The following is a 15,623-nucleotide window of genomic DNA, read 5'->3' on the forward strand; positions in this document are numbered from 1 at the left end:
AATAATAATTATTATTTCATTGATTTGTGTACACTAACATCTTAAATTTGATCAACTCAGGAGACTTAGCTGGTCTGTTACTTCATACCTTGACACATGGTTAGCTTTACATTGAATTGAAAAAGGCACATTTAAAAAAAAAATCAAATTCTGTCATATCAATCCCAAGCCAATTATTTAACCCTCCAGACTTGTTCCCAACAGTATTCAAAAGTATTTTCACATCCTATTTATCCATTATATAAGTGTAGCCACAGATTACCAAGGAATAAATTTGAACTTCCCTAGTGCCTCTTCACGCATTACTTCCAGTTCCAGAGTGGTGTGGGAACATGATGATGACTTCAAATGCAGTGATTCCTATTCACGTACATTGGCAGGGGATGTGCTGATTTTGGTGTAAAGTATTCCATCTACTTTGTGCAATGACCAACAGCATGCAACATTCCCTGAAAAATAAAGCATGCTTTATCCTAACTTTTCCATTAGAAAGGGATCTCCCATTTTCTGGGCAAATATCAAATGAAAAGATCATTCTTTGTACAATTACTCTGTAAATAATGTTCATTTTCTAAAAAGGGCTTTAAAAATTCAAAAGGAAGATTTAATTTTTCAGAGTGCCTTTATAAATTAACAGATGAAAGATAATCCCTAATAAATTCCAGAAGCTGATAAAATATTGCATTTGAATATATCAGCAATTTTTCACATTTTATTCAGAAAACTGCAATCCACAGAGAATCAAGAAATATTGCAAATAAGTCCTGAAGATAATTTCAAACATCAATTGAACATCAATAATTTTGGATACAATTATTTTTGACAGAAATCTGAAAAATAATTCACCAAAAATGTCAAAATGAGCAAAACAAATTAACTGATTTGTGTAATTTATCTATAATTCACAAGGATTTATTTATATTTCTGGACAAATGCTTTTCTCACTTTTTAAAATGTGACAAGTATTTCAATTTAAAACATTGACTTAGATCCAAGAATGGTTAGAACACAGGAGATATCACTTAGCCCACCATGTCAATACCACTCTCTCCAAAATCAAATCAACTATGTCTGATCAGCCCTTTCCATTCTGTTTCTGATTCTGCTTTAGTTGTGCCAGCATCACAAACTAATATCTGCATTCCACCATCATTTAGAATTAACTATACCAAGCATGACCTGTTGAAATGGAATGAAATGAAATGACCTGATAATTAAAATCTTTAAATGGAAGTAATCTGAATTTGAGTCTTAAAGATTCCAAATGATGGAGCTGTGATTTCAAGTGATGCACTTGAAATTCTATTGTGGGATTGCCCTTGGGAAAGATCATTGATGCACTTTCTTGGAAACAAGTGATCTTTATAATTTGTGTGGATGGTAACCTTGTGTTTTATCATTGCTGGAGGGCACTAGGTCTGTCAATTCCTGCTAGCCCATTCTGTACTTTATAGAATATGGTCAGTCTATTTTTATTCCCCTTTGCCCTGAAATGTTTTGCCCTTCAGGTACTGATCCAATTTTCTTTTTGAAAAATACAATTGAATTGATCTCTGCCTGTCACTGTCTTCCAGACCCTAATCATTTGCTGTATGTAATAATTTTTCTGATATCTCTATTGTCTCTTGGCTATTCACCATATAGGGATGTCTTCTAGAGCTCAACCCCTCCAGGAACACAAACAGTTTCTTCCTCTCTTCTCTGTCTCTATCCCTCATCACTCTGAACACCTTTATCAGAACTTCTCTCAACATTCCCTTCTCTAAGAGAATAAGCCTAGCTCCTCTAATCTATCCACGTATTTGAAATTGTTCACCCCAGGACCATTCACATCAATCTTTTCTGCCCCTGTCTAATGCTTTCATATTGTAGCTACACTTTGGTGCCCAAAACTGGATGCAATTTTTTAACTTGAGCCCAAACCTTAAGTTTATACAGGTTCATTATAACTTCCTTGATTTTGTTCTCTCTATCCCTGTTTCTAAGGTCCACGATTCCTTTAGAACTGCTTCCTCAACCTGCCCTATCACCTTCAATGATTTGTGTACATAAATCCCTGCTTTCTCTCCTCCTGCATCTCGTTATAAATACAGGCTTTATTTGACATTGTCTCTTTCCTTCATTTCTCCAAGCAAAATGTATCACTTCACATCTCTCAACATTAAACTTCATCTGACCATTCCGTCAGCTTACTTCTGTCCTTTTCCATTTCACACGGTTCCTCTCACAGTTCACAATATGTTCAAGTTTTGTGTCGTCTGCAAACTTTGAAATTATGTATTCACTAGTCATGGAATATAAATCAAGAAAAGCAGTGACTCTGGCACAGTCTGGGGAAGCCCACTTCCTCCAGTCTGATAATTTTTACAACTACTACAATAAAACAATGAACTGCAAATGCTGGAAAACAAAAACAGAAATTGTTGGAGAAATTCAGCAGGTCTGGCAGCATCTGTGGAGAGAAGGCAGAGTGAATGTTTCATGTTTACTGGCCTTTCTTCAGAACTGATGTTAATGAGTAAAAGACAAGAGGTGGGGTGGTGTAGGATAAGAGAATGTGATGGGTGCTTAGTAATGGTACCTATTATCAGCATTTCTTCCTCCCTTACCATTATCCATTCCTTCATCTGTCTTTTCTCCCAGGGTCCTTCTCCACCCATCACACACTCTTCCCCTACACAGCCCCCAAACTGTCTTCAGCATATATACCTCCTTTTCCTGTATTTCTCTCTCCACCAATGCTGCCAGACTTGCTGAATTTCTCCAGCAATTGCTGTTTTATTTAATTACTATTCTCTCCTTCCTGACCCTGGGTTAACATCACATGCATGCTGCCTCTGTCCGTTTTGTATTGTCCTCGTTAAGGGATGTTATTGAACAGCTCTGGAGCAAGTGGGACATGAACCCAGGTCCAGAGGTTGGGGCACTACCACTGCACCTCAAGAGAACTCCTCCCGCCCCTCCAAGAATTTGGAAGCCAATGACGTGGCTGTCATTAACACATTCCTGTTTGTTGGAGTTTGCTGCGCTCAGATCGGCGGTCACACCTCCTACAACAATCATTATACTTTAACTCAGCTGATTAGAATTTTTATTTTTAAAAAAGCTGCTCTCTTGTAAATTGTTCTTTTAATGAGAAACAAGCCAGATTTGCGGTAGTTAAGGAAAGTCACATTTCAAAGTCTGTGGTTGGACATAACATGTTTTAGGGGTAGCCTGCGAAAGGCGCTTTATAAATGCAAGTCTTCCTGGCATCCCTCTTGAGTGGGGCTGGAGATTGGGATTCTGCGGCTCGGGACGTGTGATCTGTCAAAGATAATAAAGACCAATGTGTTGCTGCTGGCTGGCTCTCTCTCCGTTTCCGTGGTGGCTGTTTATTCTGACTTGTTCTTATGACTTGAATGTGTCAGTATCTCCCCGTCCCGGGCTGCAGCCCCTCCTGGCGGCTGTATGGAGCTCTCTGACCCGCCCCTGCCTGCACACACACACACAGACACACACTCCGCCCCTGTTCGCTGGTTAGACCGTGTCTCGCATGGTCCGGCTCCACTAGCGCCCGCCGGTGCCTCTCGCCTTCCCGGGGAGGGGGGGCTGAGCAGCGGCGGCAGCATGTCCCGGGACCGCTTCGGCATCCTCAGCACCCGGCAGCTCAGGGATATGTTGGAGGATGAGGAGAAGCTGTGCAGGATGGTGCAGCTGAGCCCGCAGGTAGGACAGCCACAGGCACCAGGCACATTGTCATCAATTGCTGTTGAACCCCCTCCCCTCCCGCAGGGAGATCCCAGCACCCAGATAGCTTGTTAATTTCACACTGAAGGCTGTGAAATTAACAAATATTTATTTGCGGGTGGAGGACAAGAAATTGACAGGCTAACAATGGTCTTTAGACAAGGGAATCCTGAAAGGCTGTGTGATAAGGAGGGGTGCAGGAGTTACCTCCAGCGGCGCCAGGGCAGTGCAGACGGGGTTGGGAACTGGTTCGGATCAGCCGTTGTTTGGAACAATAGAGGAGGCAGTGCTCTCGTCATTCCTGAGCCGGCACCGAGCCCACTCCGTTACTCCCATCTCTGAACCCCGCGAAGATGAAAGAGAACGAGATCAAGTGTGTGCCCACTCACCGATTCCCAACCGCAACTGCCGAAAACGCTGCTCCCTAAACCCCACACCAGGACGCCAGCCAACTGCACAAACCCAGTGTTTATGGCTGTGTGGCTTATAATGACCAGCACCATATACCGCATGCTTATTAACTTCAAAGGTGCTCACGTAATCGCTCTAAAGTGCAACAAAGGGGATGCTGGAGATCTCTCCTCAGATGCACCTTGCCCCTGAGGATTTCCTCTGTCCGCATTTAGAATGGAAATTCCCATGTTAAACTGGCCATGCTGTAATTGCGCCCTGCTGTCAGTTGAAGTGCTGCAATGGACCGTAAGACGTTGGAGCAGAAGTAGGCTATTCGGCCCATCAAGTCTGCTCTACCATTAATTGAGATCAATCCCTTCTGATCTGATAATCCTGGGCTCCACTTTCCCGTTTAACCCCCATAATTCCTTACGGATTAAAAAACTATCTCAGCCTTGACAATACTTAATGACCCAGCCTCAATGGCCCTTTGTTGTAAAGGATTGCACAGATCTGCGACCATTTGAGAAAGAAAACCTCTGTCTTAAATGAGTGATCTTTATTCTGACGTTGTGCCCTCTGCTCCTAAACTCTTCATAATGGCAAACATCCTCTCTTTGCTGACCCCTTCAAACCCCATGAGAATCTTAATGTTTCAATAAGGTTACCTCCCAGTCTTCTTAAGTCTAATGAATGAGAACCCAACATACTCAAACTCTCCTCCTAAGAAAATCCCTCCATGCAGAGTATTGACCTGGTCAGTCTTCTCTAAATTACTTCCAATAACAGGTAAATCTTTCTTTAGGTAGGGGGACCAAAACATTTCACACCATTCCAGGTTTGGTCTGACTAGTGCCTTGGATAATTTGGCAGGACCTCCCTAGTTTTACACTTCATTCCCTTTATTCCCAATAAAGGTCAACAGTCCATTTGCCTTCCCCATTACCTGCTGAACTTGGAGGATAGTTTTTCGAGATTCTTGAACTGCCTTAACTTGGTGCTGAGCAGCTGTACAGTCTGACAGAGATAAAACATCCCGTAACAAAATTCAGGGGGAAGTCAGGCACTTCAGCCACAACTGCCTTTAGTCAAGCCGAGGAGGTCACAAGCAGCTAGAATTGACTAATTATAATCCTTCATCACAAGTGGTGGGGACTTTTTGCACACCTCCAGAAGATCATATCATTAGAGGGTGGATGTTTGGTGCATGTATTCAGAATTGATGAGTCCAATAGTTTTAGTTTCCATGATTCTTTTATATGTTCAACACCTAATTAAAACGAGAAGATGATACAAGCAAGCTATATGCCAACTATGCTTCATGCCAGTGTCACAGGAGGTCCACTCATTTATGTAATTTTAAAAGACCCACGCCAGCCTCAAAGAAGTGAGTAATTAATTGGGAAACATTACTCAGCTAAAATATCTTTCAGCAAAGTTCAAAAATTGAGGTTGAGTCTGTAGAATGGGCATGCACTGTAGAAAATAAACACAGATGCAACACAAATTTGCCAAACAGGAAAAATCACAAATCAAAGATTCTTATTAACAGGGACCAACTGAGATTTTCCAATCAATTTCCAGGTCTCCACAGGGGGTCCGTTTAGTTCCTTAGCATCAGGCTATAGGGGCCAGCATGGTCAGCAGTTTCAATACTGCCCCTTGCTGCTGCCCTGAATATTGACTGTTGCTTGGCTGCCCAGTAAAAATGCTCTACCAACTCTTCTGGGAGTGGTGGGGAAAGTGAGGACTGCAGATGCTGGAGAGTCAGAGGCATTCAGTATGACATTCCTGATGAAGAGATTAAGCCCGAAATATCGACTCTCCTGCTCATCGGATGCTGCCTGACCTGCTGTGCTTTTCCAACACCACACTTTTAGAGTGGTGGCCAGTCTGCAAAATGCAATCCTTTCATAAAAAGGTTGGAAAGAGAGGTCTCCCTTATCTAAGTCTATCATAGTCTGTCAAAACTTCCTGACTGGCCTCCTCTGATTGTTCCTCTAGCTTTGACAGCTCAACCCTAAACTCATTTTGATGAAAGACTACCCTTTGATCTAGGGACAACTGAGAACATAACTTTTTGGAAGTAGGTTTGCTCACTGAGCTGGAAGGTTCATTTTCAGGCGTTTCATCACCATACTAGGTAACATCTTTAATGAGACTCTGGACGAAGCATTGCTGATGTTTCCTGATTTCTATTTATATGTTTGGGGCTCCTTGGGTTGGTGATGTCATTTCCTGTGGTGACATCATTTCCTATGGTGATGCTATTTCTTGTTCTTTTTCTCAGGGGGTGATAAATGGGGTCCAAGTCCATGTATTTGTTGATACAGTTCCGATTGGAATGCCGTGCTTCTCGGAATTCTTGTGTGTGTCTCTGTTTGGCTTATCCTAGGATGGATATGTTGTCCCAGTCAAAGTGGTGTCCTTCCTCATCTGTATGTAAGGATACTAGTGAGAGAGGGTCATGTCATTTCATGGCTAGTTGATGTTCATGTATGCCTGTTGTCAAATGTAGAGTTTGTTCCAGTTCTTGCACGGTATTTTGTGAATGACATTAGTTTTGCTCATTGTCTGTATAGGGTCTTTCAAGTTCATTAGCTGCTGCTTTAGTGTGTTGGCGGGTTTGTGGGCTACCATCATGCCAGGGGGCCTGAGTAGTCTGGCAGTCATTTCTGAGATGTCTTTGATGTAAGGGGAAGTGGCTAGGGTTTCTGGACATGTTTTGCATACTTGTTTGGGTGTGTTGCTGAGAAATCAACGGACTGTGTTCATTGGGTACCCATTCTTTTTAATACACTGTTAAGGTGATTTTCCTCTGCTCTGTGTAGTTCCTGTGCTGCAGAGTTTGGTGGCTCATTGAAATAATATTCTGATACAGCTTCCTTTGTGGGTGCTGCAATGATTGCTTCTGTCGTTCAATATTTGGTCTGTAGGTGCTGTTTTCCTGCAGATGCTGGTTTGAAGTTCCCCATTGGCTGTTCGCTCTACCGTGACATCTAGGAATTATAGTTTTTTGTTGTTTTCCTCCTCTTTAGTGAATTTTATGCCAGTAAGGGTATTATTGATGGTTTTGAAAGTTTCCTCTTATTTGTTTCATTTAGTGATGACAAAGGTGTCATCCACATAGCAGACCCAGAGTTTGGGGTGGATGGTTGGCAGAGCTGTTTGTTCGAGTCTCTGCATTTCTGTTGCTGCTAAGAACCCAGATATTGGAGATCCCATGGGTACTCTGTTGATTTGTCTGTAGGTTTTGTTGTTGAAGGTGAAGTGGATGGTAAGGCATAAGTCCGTGGCTTGACGATACTCTCCTTGCTGATGAAGTTGATGATGTTTGGAGTATGTGTCTTTGGGTCTTCTCAAAGTGTAGTCAGTGTTTCTTTGGCTAGGTTGATGTTGATTGATGTGAACAGGGCTGTTACATCAAAAGAGACCATTACTCCATGCTCTTCTATCTTGGTGTCTTTGATGGTCTTTAGGAATTCTTGGGTGGAGTGGATGGAGTGGTGTGAGGCTGCTACTAAGTGTTTTAGTCTTTGGTGTAGCTCTTTGAACAATCTGTAAGTTGGTGTTCTAGGTAGCGAAACTATGGGTATGAGGGGGGCTCCTGGTTTATGAATTTTGGGTAATCCATGGAAGCGTAGTGTGTTGGATCCATCTAGTTTCATTTTTTGGAAGTCAGTCTTATTTATTTCTCCAGAATTCTGAAGTCTTTTGAGTAGAGCTGTGATTCAGTTCTCTAGTTGTGAGGTCAGGTCTACCGCCACTTGTTGGTAAGTGTTGGTATCTACAAGTAGTGCATTTGCTTTTTCAATGTAGTCTCTTTGATTTAAAATGACTGTCAAGTGTCCTTTGTCTGCAGGTAGGATAACAATTTTTTTTTAGTCTTTCTAGTGCTTTCTTGTGTAATGAGTGTGTTTCCTTCATTTTTCCTGCTTAATGTTAGTGTAACTACCTGTCTGATAGTTTGCTGAGTTTCTTCTGTAAGTTGGTTGTCTTTCATATGTTGTTACTAATGCTGCTAAGAAACCTTTCTTGTCAGCATCCTGGAAGTAGAAATTTAATCCTCCTACTAAGATGGCTTTTTCAGTGTCGATTAGGGGGTCAGTCAGATGAGTTTTTTTATCCACGCCTCTGTGCTGTCAGTGTTGTTATTTTGCCCAAATTTGTCTCGTTCTTTTCTGCAGGTCTAGTTTTTCATTTTCTGTGTTTGTCACTGTCTAATATCTATGGCTTGTTGCATTCATGGTCTGTTCATTCATGGTCTGTTGCAGAGTGAGTAAATATTTTTGATGAAAAATGTCCTGGTTGTATTTATGGAGTCTGTTGTGGGCATCACTAAATCATTTATCTAAGCATTCTGCGGCCGTTTTGCTCTGCTATTCTTTTGGCTAGTGGAATGTTAAGGGGAGGGTTCTCCCTGGACAAACAGGCAGAAAACTAGCCACCAGAATGCATGAACATCAACTAGGCACAAAATGGCATGACCCTCTCTCACTAGTATCCTTACATACAGATAAGGAAGGACATCACTTTGACTGAGACAACACATCCATCTAGGACAAGCCAAAAAGAGACACGCACAAGAATTCCTAGAAGCACGGCATTCCAATCGGAACTGTATCAACAAATACATTGACTTGGATCCCATTTACCACCCCTTGAGAAAAATAACAAGAAATGGCATCACCATAGGAAATGACGTCACCATAGGAAATGACGTCACCAACCCAAGGAGCCCCAAACATATGAATAGAAATCAGGAAACATCAGCAGTGCTTCGTCCAGAGTCTCACTGAAGATGTTCCCTAGTATGGTGATGAAACTCCTGAAAATGAATCTTTCGGCTCAGCAAGCAAAACTGCATTCAGAACCTCAACCTAAGTTACAAATCTTTTCAAACTTGCTAATGTAATGTTTTCTCACATAATGTGGGCTTCTGGCCTAATTCAGATATCCTAGTTCAGAAGCTGCAGAGAAAATCTGCCTTTGGTACAATGAAGGAATCTTTGGGTACTGTGAGACGGTACCCAAATTTAATTGAATGGAGTTTATGTGGGAGAGCCAATGAATGGACATAATGGTGATGCCCATTGTCACATAGGTTGCTGGCGCTTGCTGTCTATGTGAATGGTCAGTTTATTGCAACCATTTTTCTCTCCAATCCTTTCCTAAATTATTACCCAATTGTTACCCAATTGGGAATGGTAAGAAAATAGTTTTGTTGTAGCCTATAGCTGTCACCTACTGGAGTGACATTCCTATTACATTGGCGAATAAGCCCACTTTCCTCCTGCTTACTTCCTTACCAGAGCTCCCAGATCCACCTCGTGGAAGATGTTGAGACACCCAAGGTCACCATCATCATTACATTTGCTGCTGAGGTTTCCATACAAATAGATATCAATACTTACTGTTGAGCTATAGAAGAATTTTTGCCTTTGAAGGTCTTTGGACTTTATGTACAGAAGCAAAGTACCTTTAATGCTGCAATCTTACATGATTTCTCTTCCTCATCAGCAGAAACCACACCAGGTAGACATGTAGCCCTAAGGGTGAAATTCCATGCAGTACCTTAACACTGAGAAAACGTTTCTCTCCCTCCAAGTTTGTACTTGCCTTGAGTTCATGTTTTAGAGATGCAAAGTTAGCTCTTTCCTGTTTGTGTGTAATGAGCCATTAGAAGTGCTGCATGCATGTCAACAATTAATGGATTAATTTTTCTAGTAGACAATAACCAGAGATTAATAATTAACTGGAACAATTAATCATGATAAATCTGCGGCTTTCGTATGCACGCAGAGCTGAATAAACATACCAGTGTTATGAACGGGGCAAGTTTTGAAACTAGCAAAGAACAACAAATCCATCAAGCCCACCTCTTCTCAGTAGATGCTCATGTGTCATCAAACTTGATATTATACACCCTGCGCATCTATCTGATATCATCAATTCTGCTTATCTATCATCTTTCACTAACTGTCCATTTATCATTAATCCTACTCATCCATCATCAACTCTACTGAACTATCATCAACTCTTCTTATTTATCACTTATCATCAACCTTGCCATTTACTATCTATCCTATTCATTTATCATCAACCTTTCCCATTTATCATCTATTATCAACCCTGCTTATCTATAATCAGTTCTGCTCATCTGTCATCTTTTATTCTGACTAAATTCCTCAGCCCATACATAATCGATCCTATCTTCAACCCTGCCCATTTATCATCAATCCTGGCTAACTATTATCAACGCTTTCATATATCATCATTCTCATCAAAATCCTCAAGCTACGTATTAGCATCTTCAGCCATTTTATATATTCTGTTTCAATAGCTATTCCAGTTTGCCTGCTCTATGATCAGGGAGCCACTTTAATTCAATTGTAACCAGTTTTCTGCTCTCACCTATGTTGTCCACTTTTACCTATTTTTCCTTGTGGTTTGGTCAATTTCATTCTCTTGTATGAAATCATAACTTGAGTTTGTTTTTATTTTTATGTGATATCAGTGCATGATGTATGATAAAGTCAGCAAAGCAGCACCCACTGAAATCAGTGAATCTCATAATAGCAACTGAAATCAGTGAATCTAGCAGAACTCACTAAAATCAATGCATTCGGTAAAACCCACTAAAAGCAGGAACATAGCAGTGTATTTCTTTTTCCTGAAGACTAAGCTAAATTAGTCTAATGCTCTCTGAAATGAAACAAAACACTATAAATTGAACTGAGTTCTAGGACTCACCTGGCATGAACTGGCCAGTAATCTAAGCATTTGGGATACAAGTTGGAAATTGAAATGGATGAAAGCTGTTTCTGGTGTATTTCTTCTCAGTGTTTCCATGTCCTTGTCAGACTTCAAACAACAGTTTGGTCATTTTCTGAAGCGTAAATTTTGGAAGTACATTCCTGGGGAGCTCAATTTGGGAATTTGCATTGAATGATAGTTGTTATTGTGTCAGTGATGAAAGAGGAAAGAAGGTGGGAGTACCTTCCAGAGAGTGGGCAGATATGCTAGGCTTTCCAATACAACATTCACATTTTCCATTGTTGAACAGCAATGTTTTATTTCCAAAATTATTCATGTTTAACTTTAAAAGTGTAAGAAGCATAAAAACGTGGTGCCTTTTCATAAGCAAGTGACATAGCAGTGAGGGGAATTGAACAGAGATGGATATTACAGCACTGAGGAATGAGACAATCAGCTTGACTGATAGAGAGTGCAGTGAGCCAGCAGAGGAACACAGCACAGAAATGTGCTGGATATACCTGAACCATATCATGGCATTGAGAACAAACCAGTCAGTTGTGTTTTCTACACACAGGTTATTCAGCCCTGTCAGTCTTTTCCATCATTCAATTAAATCATAGCTGATGTGTTTATTAACTCCATACATGCACTTTTAACTCCTTATCTCTTAAAGTGTCACTGGTCAGGGCAACATTTATTGTCCATTGCCAATTGCCCTGGAGATTGTGGTAGTGAGCTGTTTTCTTGAATCACTGTAATCTATTAGATTACTTACAGTGTGGAAACAGGCCCTTCGGCCCAACAAGTCCACACCGACCCGCCGAAGCGCAACCCACCGATACCCCTACATTTACCCTTTACCTAATACTACGGGCAATTTAGCATGGCCAATTCACCTGACCCGCACATCTTTGGACTGTGGGAGGAAACCGGAGCACCCGGAGGAAACCCACGCAGACACGGGGAGAACGTGCAAACTCCACACAGTCAGTCGCCTGAGGCGGGAATTGAACCCAGGTCTCTGGTGCTGTGAGGCAGCAGTGCTAACCACTGTGCCACCGTGCCGCCCACAAATGTGGAGCAGCAGACAGTGAAGCTAGTTGGCCTTCATTGAAAGAGGAATTGACCACTAGAGCAAGGACGTCTTGCTGAAATTATACGGGCCTTGATAAAACCACACCTGCATATCATCAGATTGGCAGAGGAAACCATGAGGAAGAGTTCATAGCATGTATTCAGGACATTCTCCTAGAGCAATATGGTATGGATCCAACCAGATTTCAAGCTATTTTGGATCTCATGATGTGCAATGAGTTAGGTTTAATTAAGGCTTCAGAAGCAGTGACCATAACACACTAGGATTTAGTCTTCATTTTGAAATGGAAGAACTGAGGTCAGAAGCAACTGCGCTAAACTTAAATATTGGTAATTACAAAGAATGAGGGCAGAGCCAGCTGACGTCAACTGGCAAAGGGAGTTAGCAGCAAAAGTGATTGAAGATAAATGATAAATTCTTAGAGTTATAGAGATGTACAGCACAGAAACAAACCCATCTTGTCCATGCTGACCAGATATGTCCCATTTGCCAGTATTTGGCCCATATCCCACTAAACCCTTACTGTTTATGTAACCATCCAGATGCCTTTTAGATGACATATTTGTACCAGCCTCCACCACTTCCTCTGCCAGTTTATTCCTCTTGGCTCACAACAAATGAGGAAGAAGGATTCTAGCTTGGGAACAAGACAACCATGGTTAATCAAGGAAATTGAGGATAGCATCAAGATTAGATTAGATTAGACTTACAGTGTGGAAACAGGCCCTTCGGCCCAACAAGTCCACACCGACCCGCCGAAGCGCAACCCACCCATACCCCTACATTTACCCCTTACCTAACACTATGGGCAATTTAGCATGGCCAATTCACCTGACCCGCACATCTTTGGACTGTGGGAGGAAACCGGAGCACCCGGAGGAAACCCACGCAGACACGGGGAGAACGTGCAAACTCCACACAGTCTGTCGCCTGAGTCGGGAATTGAACCTGGGTCTCAGGCGCTGTGAGGCAGCAGTGCTAACCACTGTGCCACCGTGCCGCCCTCTCAAATTGAAAAGAAAAATGCAATGTGGCAAAGATTAGTGGTAAACCAGAGATCGGGAAAGTTCTGAAAATCAACCAAAGACGCCCAAAAAAGTTTTAATGTGGGATAACCTTTGAGGGTAAACTTGCAAGCAATATGACGATGGACTGGAAAAACTTATTGAAATATAGAAAAAAGAAGAGAGAAGTCAAAGTGAACATAGACTTAGAGAATGAGGCTAGGGGAATAATAATGATGAGCCAGGAAATGGCAGAAAAATGGAATAAATACTTTGCAACAGTCTTCACGGTAGAAGAAACTACTAGCATCCCAAAATTACTAAATATTCAAGGGAGAAAATTAAATAAATATGATAACTAGCACTAGAGAAAAATGTAGGGGAAATTAATGAATGAAAGACCAGTAAGTCCCCTGGACCTAATGAGATGTATCCTAGGATACAAAAGGAAGTAGCTGAAAAGATGATGAGTGCACTGGAGATAAACGTCTAGTAACCCTTAAATTCTAGAGAAGTCCCAGGTAATTGGAAAACTGCCAATATTACACTTTTATTTAGAAATGGAAAGAGACAAAGAAAGATAACTATAGGCCAGTTAGCTTAAGTTCTGTTAGAATCTATTCTAAAGGAAGTATTGGTGGAGCAAATGGAAACACATAATATATCAAGCAGAGACAGCAAGGCTTCATGAAGGGAAAGTAATGCCTGACAAATTTTACTAGAATAAGGAGCTAACAAGCAGAATATTTCAAGGGTAAGCAGTGGATGTAATATATTTAGATTTTAAGAATGCACTTGATAAAATTTAGGCTACTTAATAAAATAAGTTTTGAAAAGTGTGGCACTGGAAAAGCACAACAGGTCAGGCAACATCCGAGGTTCAGGAAAATTGACATTTGTGCATAAGCCCTTCACCAGGAATGTGGGTGGCTTATGCCCAAAACATCGATTCTCCTGCTCCTCCAATACTGCCTGACATGCTGTGCTTTCCCAACAATGCACTCTCCACTCTGATCTCCAGCATCTGCAGTCCTCACTTTCTCCTTAACAAAATAAATATTGGAGGTAATACATTTGCATGGATAGAGGATTGGCTAACTAATACAAGACAGAGAGTTGGGATAAGGGGGCCATTTCAGGAAACAATCTGTAACTAATGGTGTGCCACATGGATCAGTGCTGGAGATATAATTACTTACAATAGCTTGGTTTGCAGATGACACAAAAATAGATGGGAAGGGAAGCAATGAGGATGACACAAAAAGAGTCTGCAGAGGATATGTACAGGTTAATTGAGTGGACAAAAACTAGCAGATGGGATATAATATGGGGAAATGTGAGATTAGCATAAAGTATAGAAAAGCTGAATCCGATTTAAATTGAAAAAGACTGCAGAAAGCTGCAGAACAGAGGGATCTATGAATCACAAAAAGCTAGCATCCAAGTTCAACGGGTACCAGGAAAAGCAAATGGAATATTGGCCTTTATGTCAAAAGGAATAAAGTATGAGAATAGGAAGGTTTTGCTGAAACTGTACAAGGCACAAATCAGACCACAGCTGGAATACTGCAAACAGTTTTGGTCCTCTTATCGAATGAAGGGTAAACTGGCATTGGAGATAGACCAGAGAAAGTTCATCAGGCTGATACCACTTATGGATGGAATGTCTCATAAGGCGAGGTTTGGATAAATTGGACCTGTACTTATTGGAACATAGAAGAAGGAGAGGTGACCTTATCGAAACATAAAAAATTCTTGGGGGCCTTGACGGGATAGATGCAGAAAGGTTGTTTCCCTTTATGGGTGAGTCTAGGATGGAGATCAGGAGGAATTTCTCATTTCGTAATATTCTGAATCTGTGGAATTCTTCACCAAAGGAGACTGTTGAGGTTGAGTCATTATATATATATATATATATATATATTCAAGGCAGCAATATATTCAAGGGCGGTTTTTTAATCAGTCAGGGAGTAAACTTTGCATGGTCGGGAGGGAGAGATCATATGCAGAATGAGACACAACCCGAGTGAGTATGGAGTTCAGGGAAGTTGGAGACAGCGTGGGACGCCAGTTCAGAGGGACTAGAGATGATTTTTGCTTTTTTTGTGGCTCATAAGGTTTTTTTTTAAACAGAATAAGTTGAAGCCCAGGATCAGGGACCACAGCAGAAAAGAATAACATCAAGGGTAAGCCATAAGTTTATTGATCAGTGATAGCTATTGATTTGACTATTTATTACAGGTTGCTTTTAGATTGAAGATAAATAGGGGATATATTTACAGGCTACAAACTAAAAGACCAGTATGAAATTTTTAAAAGTCAAATAAAGAACCAAGTACAGGTATTTCTTCTATAATGTGATGGTTGTGTTCTTTCTGCAACTCCGCGTTATAGAAAAATCATGCTTTAGAATCAGCGCTTAAAGTGTTCACCATGTAATCACATTACAGCCAACACACGTTTTAAATGTTTGAGTTTTAGAAACAGTATCCCCAAGTTTTCAATCATGTTATAGTGAATTTGCATTAACAAAATATACGTTGAAGCAGAACGAACTGTAGTTAAAAGAGAGATGTCAAGCCAGGCGATGTGCTGTAACTGCATGATAAGGGAGCTGTAGTTCATAGTGATTACATCTGTAG

At 41.1% G+C, this 15,623-nt stretch overlaps 1 protein-coding gene across 1 annotated transcript in view; it reads left to right on the top strand.

The window, feature by feature from the left end:
• The first annotated feature begins 3,592 nt into the window (after window positions 1-3,592).
• vps37d (VPS37D subunit of ESCRT-I) overlaps window positions 3,593-15,623 on the top strand; it is a 57,158-nt gene continuing 45,127 nt past the window's right edge. Inside the window, exon 1 of the mRNA XM_060848283.1 lies at window positions 3,593-3,708. Coding sequence (XP_060704266.1) covers window positions 3,610-3,708 — 99 coding nt within the window. The 5' untranslated portion in view covers window positions 3,593-3,609. The remainder of the gene's footprint in view (window positions 3,709-15,623) is intronic.

Source organism: Hemiscyllium ocellatum, chromosome 31 (genome assembly GCF_020745735.1).
Source record: "Hemiscyllium ocellatum isolate sHemOce1 chromosome 31, sHemOce1.pat.X.cur, whole genome shotgun sequence".
Lineage (NCBI taxonomy): Eukaryota > Metazoa > Chordata > Chondrichthyes > Orectolobiformes > Hemiscylliidae > Hemiscyllium > Hemiscyllium ocellatum.